This window comes from Tigriopus californicus, chromosome 1, assembly GCF_007210705.1.
Source record: "Tigriopus californicus strain San Diego chromosome 1, Tcal_SD_v2.1, whole genome shotgun sequence".
NCBI lineage: Eukaryota > Metazoa > Arthropoda > Copepoda > Harpacticoida > Harpacticidae > Tigriopus > Tigriopus californicus.
The window spans coordinates 9,776,025-9,785,080 of NC_081440.1; the positions used below are offsets into that span (position 1 = coordinate 9,776,025).

A 9,056-nucleotide genomic window follows, 5' to 3' on the forward strand; every position below is an offset into this window, starting at 1 on the left:
AGAGAAGCACATCTTCGTATGTTCCTGGCAAAACCTTTTCATCAAAGGTCATTAAATCAATTTCTCAACCATTAACATGGCCTCATTATCATTGTCGTTAACATGAGCATACAATGAGGAGCAAAAGTATGCATAACGTCATTTAAACAGCTTTTTCTCGATAGTAGATCAGTGTTGCTAGCAGTTACACCAACGGACTTCAAATAAGGAACGAAGAAATCACACTCTGTTCTCTGCATACACTAAAGAAATTAGCAACGTTTAGTCATTTTTATCTGCACTCATGCAATTCATTTGAAACGCCATGTTCAAAACTATTCGTCACGTTTGATAATTTGCCTGTAACATCATTATTGAGGCACATTTTATTCTCATATATTCTAAAGAATGCTCCAAAAGCTTTGTGAGGGTTCTAGAAGCTTCCAGCACGTATATTAGACTCATGAAATCTAGTGATCCTCCATCCGCTGAAAATGGAAACCTCTGCTTGTTGCAAAAAAAATGTTCTGAATCGAGGATGGTCAAATCCAAGGAGCTTGATAAGCCTCTCAAGCTGAAGACTATTACTAAATTTTACAATGAAGGGAAGGGCCTTCTTCAAGCCATATCCAAGTAGCTGGACTTGCCGATTTCGACGGTTCAAAATCGAGGGAAGAGAGTTCGAAGGAAGCAAAGGGAGGGAGGGGCTGAGGAGAACAACATCTGATAACAATCTGGATGACCCAAGCAAGCAAGAGTGGAGCGGAAGATCGTTCGGCATGTTTCAAACAATCCTCGATCAACTACTCATCAAGTGAAGTAGATGGTAGAGAGCAATGGAGAATCTGTTTCAAGATTTACAATCAGTCGGACTTTGCCCAGGTCCGGACTGAAAATTTGGACACTTGTCGGCCCCGGAAAACGCCATTGCTCTTGCTAATCTCGTCTGGCATTCGCAAAGAGCGACCACGTGGAGGCGAACGAGCCATTCTGGACCGAAATTCTGAAGATTGTGTGGTCGGATCAGACTAAGATCGAGCTCTACGTATCGACACATTGACGTTCAAAAGGTTTGGCACCGTCGTCAAGGAAAAGCTCATTCCCCAAAACGCACAGTGCCTGCCCATTGTCAAACATGAATCTATAAACGAGACAGGAAACTTAATCCGGATATCATGCATCATGAATATGGAAGATTACGTTGAGATTTTGGCCAACAACTGTAGACAGTCAGCGAGACAACTGCGGAAGGGTGTGTGGGCGTCATCTTCCAACTCGTCAACGATCCAACAATGCATACCAGCAGCATTTAGGCAAAAATCTGGCTGCGAGATAATCGGATTGAGGTTCTGGGTTGGTCTGACATGAATCCGGACCTCAACTCAATTGAAAACCTGTGGAGGAAACTCAAAGTCTGGGTAGGTCGTCGTGAGCCAAGAAATCTCGCCGAGCTGGAACAATTTTGCCATGAAGAATATCAAAGGGAATAGAATTCCTGTGGAGGCTTATAACAATTTTTTTTTTCGGATTGTCCACCGATACAGGGGATGGAATCCCCGGTAATAAATTGAAAACAAAGAATGATTTGCCCATGAGATAGTGGACAAAGTCAAGCAAGGTAAAATATCTGATCTTACAATGAATTAGAATTGGCAGATCGAGCTAGTCCTTGAACATAAGGCTGGTCTGGAATGGTGTTTAAAAACTTATCTAAGTCTGCTTTAAAAGATGGCATAGGATCATCTAATAAGTAGAATTGTCGAAGGCAGGTAGGTAAAAGATTATATAGGCTAGGAGCTCTATATAGAATAAATGAGGATTTCATGGTTTTGACAAGTCTAGTTTCGTTATGACTAGACTGTACTCTCACCTCACACGTTATACCCCTACGGTCATTCTCGTTAAAATTTATTCCCGGATTCAGGCATCGTTTATGAATGCATTTGAAAAACATATAAAATAAGATATCTTTCATATCTTCGTTGAGTACTATAAAGCCTTAGCTGTTTTAGTCTCTCCCAATAGGAGAGGTTACGCATGTCAGATATACTACGTGTAAAACTTCGTTGGACCTTCTCTATTCTTTGAAGTCCTGCAGCGCTCACTGGTGCCCAAACAGGAGATGCATACTCTAGCTAGATGGGGTTGGACAATAGACTTGAAGAGAGTCAGCATAGTAATCGAATCGCGGGATTTAAACGTTCGGTATATCCATCCGCATGTTTGAAAGGCCTTAGCCACTTTGACCTCAATGTGCTCATCGAATTTACCTGTATCCTGGATAATCACCCCTAGATCTCTAACTGACCCAACTTGTTGAATTGGGTCGCCCCTGATGTCCATGTATTTTGAAACTGTGGGAACATTACCGAATGTCATAAGACAAAATTTGTTACCATTAAAAGCCATGTTAATTGCCGATACCCATCTGTATATATTTTCCAGATCGTCTTCTAACCCCAAAGTGCAATCATCCATTCTTCCATAGACCAACTTGGTGTCATCTGCGTAACAAGACACAGTAGAGCTTATTGCTAATTGCTCTAGTGGTGATATGAAAATAATAAATAATATAGGGCCAAGAATGATACCTTGTGGTACGCCCGATAACACATTAGACACGTTACTTAACGTATTGTCCACTCTAATGTATTGTTTACGGTCTTTTAAAAACCCTTCTATGAAACCTAAAACTTTACCTTGGACACCAGTTGAAGCTAAACGCTGGAGTAAAAGCCCGTGGTCCACTTTATCGAAGGCTTTCGCAAAGTCCAGATATACTACATCCACCGAGTCATGAGTTTGTAGTTTTGTTATGATACTGTCGATATGCTGAATCAGTTGAGTGATGGTACTGTGACGTGAGCGGAAACCGTGTTGCCCCGAGGGTATAATGTCATTGCTATTTAGATGCTGTACCAGTTTAGTCTTCATGATTTTTTCAAGTACCTTGGCAATATTGGACGTAAGTGATATAGGTCGATAATTGGCTGGGTTCGATTTGTCACCCCCTTTGTATATCGGTATGACGTGCGCCACTTTAAGAGATGAAGGATTGAGATGAATTTGCTTGCAAAATATAAGAAACGATTATTAAGTGTTATTAAGCAAAAATATTTTCCAACAAACTAATCATGAAAGCAATTTTGTTCAAGTGAGTCATAAATAAAAACCTACTCCACAATTTATTTGAATGTAGCCATGAAAAATTGAAAATGGATTGGTCACAGAGCATTTTGACTGCGAGCAGGATAGGTTACAACCTTCACCTCGGCCTTAGCTTGGCCCTCTGAATGGTTCGGGTCATTTTCCACAACACACAAGTAAGATCCCTCTTGAAAACGGAAGATTGACGTTATCTCCAATCTGCCAAATTCCTGGTGGGATGGCTTGGGCAGAGATTTCCCGTTGGGCCTCTTCCAAACGACTGGGGCCCTGAGATCGCCTTCATCTCTACATTGCAATACCACATCATGGCCTTCATAAACCTCTTGCACTTGAGGATATACCTTGAGGTTATACTTCGACTTCTCCTTAACCTGATTGGCTGATTCAAAGCCAGTCTCGTAAAAGGATGGCTGGAAAAGCGGCCGTATCTCGGAGTAGTCCACGAAAGCATTTTCTGCACTGTCCTGTTGTGCTTGTTCAGCAAATTCTAGTGCATCAGCTAGAACCGTGTCTGGTCCGTTTTCATTGCTGATCTCATGTCTCGTCCCAAAGACACTCTCAGCGTCGAGATTGACCGGAGACTTAACAGGATTGGTTGGCAACGATGATTTTTTGGCTCCACAGCCTCTTTCATCAGATCCATCGGAGCAATCTAACGTCGCATCACAAACTTTGAGCCTTGGTACACACTCATTGCCGGACACGCAAGCGAATTGTCCATTTTTATGGCAGTGGCACTCAAAGAGCTCGTCGGTCCCATCCGAGCAATCTTTCTGTCCATTGCAGTACTGGCCATGTGGGATGCACTCTCTGTTCTTACAAGCAAACTCGTCGACCTTGTCACAAATGGTGTTGCACGAAAGCTCATCCTCTCCATTGACGCAATCCCAGATCCCATCGCATCGATGTCGAATATCTATACAGGTGTGGTCCAAGCACCTGAATTTATCAGGCCAACAACTGGAAACCAAACAATATCGTCAGAATTCGAAGTTGGATTTGTAGTGACTGTGCTAGGGATTGGGATACATCTACGATACAAGGATTGCCGTGAAATGTAATAGTCTTTATTGCGAGAATGTTTTTCTCATTGAGTGGGTATATTCTAAATGTAAGTCGCCTTACCTGGAGGTCCAGTATGCACATCCTTTCTCATCTGATCCATCGCGACATTGAACCATTCGATCGCAAGTCATGTTTTTAGCAATACATTCTTGGGTTCCCTCGCATCGAAACTGGTTGTCGTGGCAAGTGGGACAATTGGCTTCATCGGAAAAATCGTTGCAATCCGCGTTCCCGTCGCATCGTCGCCACGACTCAACGCAATGTTTGTTGCTACATTCGAATTTGAACGGTGGATCGCAAGTGCATCCCTCCTCGTCACTTCCATCAGGGCAATCGCGAACAAAGTCACATTTGATCTTCCAACCTCGATTGATGCAGGTTCCATCGCGGCATTGATATTCGCAATCAAGATAAACGACTTTGGCTTCGCTGGAAGCCGTGCAATTACTATCAGCACAGTCTCGAGTGCTGGATTCAATCCAAAAATCATAAAAATAACCTCCTTGAAGATTCGAGACCTCCACTGACAAATCGTGATGGATCTTCACCGAGGGTTGGGGAGGCATTTTGCAACCATTACAAAGCCATTGTACCTCGTGCCCAACTTCCCCATTAATCGGACAGCCCTCTTCAAACTCGATGAGGACAGAATCGCTCGATAGTTTCTCGAGCTTCCTAAGCGTAGCGGGTGCAGGTTGGCCACTGGGCGTCTCAAAAGTGATTGGTCCATGGTTCGGACCCCTACTCGGGTGTTTTGTTTTGGCACTTACATCAAAAACATAGCTTCGAAATGGTTTCACAGTCAATTGCAAAAAAGATTGATCTCCTTGGATGGTATGATTATTCTGTCGGCCACATTCTTTATCGGCGCACGAAGAGTCTGGTTTGCATTCGTAGTTGTAAGTCAATTCATAGTCTTCGATTATCCCAGGAACTGATTGAGGGCCATTCCATTGAATCACGATCTGAGTGGAATTGACGAGCTCGATCCTCAAATCCTGGGGAGAGCTAGGGGCAGCTTGGTTTGTTTTGATCCAAACTGATCCCATATCTTCCTCTTCTTGTTCGGTATAAAATGTTCCCGAGCATAAGACCATAGTAAAAGGATCCAAATCCGTGAATTTGATTGTCTTATGAGCCCCTTTGCTGATCAAAGTTTCGTCTTTGTGAGAGCAAGACACCTCCACCCACCACTCAAGCCGGGAGTCGAGTCCTGATTCAAAAAAGGAGGATTCTACGGTAAATTGGACTGAATGTTCCGTAACTTGTCCCTCTTTCAAAGTGGCCTTGATGCGATGTCGGGTTTCAACCACCTTCTCTGAAGAGAAATACAACTCCTGGCCTCTGGTGTTGTATCCCACCAATTGAATCACCAACGGAGAACCCTCAGTCAGATTTTCAAAGACCACCATGTTTTCTTGATCTGAGGATAGCGACTGATCCCAACATTGCACTTTTTCCACGGAACAAAGAAACACCTTGTAGTGATCCACGCAATCCATGCCATGGAGCTCGGCTCGAACCTCAATCGACTCGTAAGAAGCATTGTGATGAAGAAGGATCTCATCCGGGTGATCTGTCATGAATTCGGAAGAGGCATGATCATCCGACTTTCCCAATTCCGATATGCTCCATATTTTGATATGGTATTGAGTGCAATGTTTCAAAGCGTTCATTGGAATTGAGGTTGAGTTGTCTGCCAACGTTTTGTTGACTAATTTGTTCCCATGTGCATCGGTTAGCACTAAAATATAGGCACTCAAGCATGATGAACCCGGCCAAGAAATATGGGCACCACTCTCATTGACCAGATGAGAAATTCTAGTCGGAATGGGCGTTTCAGAGAGAAATAGAAATTCCACTTGTCGCATACTTCGACTTTCCCAAGTAGTGCTGGAATAGTTTGCTGTTAATCTTGGAATTATTTGTAGAGTGTAGTTGCTACATTGATCGAGTTGTGACCCACTCTCGTCTAGGTTTATGGAAAGGTCAAAGCTAATGGATCCCAGAGTGTCTGGTTGAATTTTTGTAGATAATAGAGTTGTACCGTTGCTAGAAGTCAAATTAATGTCATATTTGTCCACGCAAGGATAGACATGTTCCCAAGTGACGTGGATTGGATCATTCCTGAACTCAAAGTGAAATTCTGGAAAATCGAATGCAAGTCCGTCGGAGAAATGGGTCGTGAAATTCCCCTCATAGATTTGACCGATGAGTGAGGTGTCAATCTCAAAGCGATACATTTGACATGGGATCAGGGCCTCAAGTGTAATGCTCGGCAAAACTGATAAATCGATTAGGGCCACCCCACGGGTTACCCTGCCCGTCTCTTTAATGCACCCGGTGGGAAATCGACAATATTCGAATGAGAATGTCTCTACACATCGTGAGGCCCATTCGACTTTGACTTGAGTTGGATCTTGGTCTTCCTTCCAAATAGCAACCTCTTGTGCATTAAGCTCTTCCACCACTGTTTCATTCTTTATAGTGCTGATTGTTTTATCCAACAGGATTCCATCGTCCACAGAAAGAATCAGTTTGTAGTCAAAGCAAGGCCGCAGATCGGAAATGATGTAGCGCTCCGAGAAGATGGGGATGTCTGTGGCATGAATGAATTGCGTGTGGCCATGGTCGTTGTAAATATGACGATTGCTAGCCACGGACAGGGTCATTTCTTTGCAGGAAAGGGGTTCGGGCCAACTCAGCTCAATTTGAAACGACGTTGGTGTGATTGAAATCTTATCTTGAACATCATTGGGGGCTCCATCATCCGCTAACATGTACCGAAAGGGTTTGGAGTAACCTTTCTGCCATAAGGCTCCCTCCTCAATTTCTGCTTCGGTCTGGGGCTGAATTGTCAATAGATATTTGTGACAATTCTTCAGGGTCAGATTTCCAGGCATCATATGCAAATCAATTGAAATGCTCTCGCCTATTGCTTTTGGTTCTACCTCAGTGATACCAAAGAGGTCGTCTTGGGATAAGGTGATCACGTAGGCCTTGATGCAATCTTGTGAATGAGTCCATTCAAATCTGACGTTTCCTTTGCCCGAGCTTACGTTTTTACTCACTACGATTTGTGGACTGGCCAGTTCGAACTCTAAATCAGGATTAGGAGTGACTTGAACGGTATGACGCCAGAACTCAGTAACTTCACCGTCAGAGTTACGCTCGTAGAGGATAATATAATATATCGAGCAAGGTTGCAAATTCAAGGCCTGCTCTTGCCGCAAATAAGTGCCGGGGTTAGAGCTCCTTTCAAACTTGTATATAGCATTGGTTCCATTTGTACTTTGAATCTCAAGCTCTGCTTGGATGTCAGTGGCTTGTTCCCAAACTACCGAAAACGTTCCGTTAGAATTTTCAGAAACTTCGAATCCAATGAAAGGGATCATGGGTTTTGTGGTTGTAGTTGGGGTGCTTGTTGTAGTACTGGAAGTGGTGGTGGTGGTAGTAGTGGTGGTGGTTGCTGTAATTGTTGCTTCTAATTCTGTGGTACTGTCCAAACTGTCTTCTAGAAGATATTCCCAACTAGTGGTAATTTCATACGTCGGAGTGGTTTGAATTGTGGTTGTGGGGCTATTCATTGTGGTGATGGATGGGTCTTCAAAAGGAGTTTTAGTTGTGGTAACTTGGACTGGATTGTCATCAGTAGTTTCACCGATCAATGGGGAGTATGTGGTTTCATCCGCATGAGCTTCGAATGTGGTTTCTTCTGGTTGAATGGAGATAGACGTACTGGAAAATGGGCCTACTGTTGTGGCGGGTTCCCCTTCGGGACATTGAGTTTGGGCCTGTATTTTGGATGGTGGGCCAAATATGTCATTCCCATCAATGGTGTAAAAATTCATCACTTGAATCACGTAGTCCGTGCACGGTTGGAGGTCTTGAATTTTGAATTCAGCCATTATGGGATTGTCATCATCAACAATGATGTGTTTGGATAGGTTCTCTGCCTTCGTCAAATCTTCCACTGGGGCATCATCTCCAGATCCAGATCCAGATCCAGATCCAGATCCAGATCCTTCTTCATCGGAGTAGTCTTCATCATCCACATCCAAGGATGTTATAGAATTATCTTGAGTGAAGCTTGACCCTTGCATATGTGGGTTTTCTGCTATCAAATCTGCTTCATAATCATACGCAAGCACTGGAATGACAAAATGTTCAAAGATTTTTATTGGAGGTCGTACTAAGGTTACTTGGTTCAAATTCGATGCTATTCTCATGCAAAAGCTTTCTCAGGCGTTGGTTTTCGATCTCCAAAAGATTCACCACTTTCCTCCAGTACGTAGCATTTTCATCTCTAGAGAAATGACTTGGACTCAGCGAGTTCTGGCCCTTAGACGGTTTAATATCAACTAACTTCAGGTATCCCTGAATGAGGTCCATCATCTCTATTACCTTCCCCGATATGATGAATAAGAAACCCTGCCCTTCAATTTCCAAACGGATCTGGTCGCCTTGAACCAATTGGACCTGACTAATCGCCTCCCAGGGGATTTCGGGGGAGATGCTCTTCAATTCTCGCTCATTGAGCAATCTCAAACCTTTGGGCGCGATCTGAACCAGACTTTTGCCCCCGGCGTTTCGAATCCCGTCTCCTTTCAAGAGAGCCCCAAAATTGGTCGCTCCATAGTTGGGCAATCCTTGAGCATAGCCAATGTATTGTTGCATGGCCTCCAGTTGGCTGAGATGCTTCACATCGTGATGCATTTTCGCCACCTCAGACAGAATGTCTCGCTCGAAATGAGCTCCTAATTGCATGGCTTTGAGTGTCCGAGTAAACCACACGGAGGACTTGAGGTAAATCCCCGAAAATCGGTTGGGCGGATATTCCTGAA

At 43.6% G+C, this 9,056-nt stretch overlaps 1 protein-coding gene across 1 annotated transcript in view; it reads right to left on the bottom strand.

Annotated features, from left to right (window-relative positions):
- Positions 1-3,145: 3,145 nt before the first annotated feature.
- Positions 3,146-9,056, bottom strand: part of LOC131882312 (uncharacterized) — a 9,896-nt gene continuing 3,985 nt past the window's right edge. Inside the window, exons 4-5 of the mRNA XM_059229421.1 lie at positions 4,273-8,362; positions 3,146-4,107 (exon numbers count right to left, since the gene is read on the bottom strand). Coding sequence (XP_059085404.1) covers positions 3,204-4,107; positions 4,273-8,362 — 4,994 coding nt within the window. The 3' untranslated portion in view covers positions 3,146-3,203. The remainder of the gene's footprint in view (positions 4,108-4,272; positions 8,363-9,056) is intronic.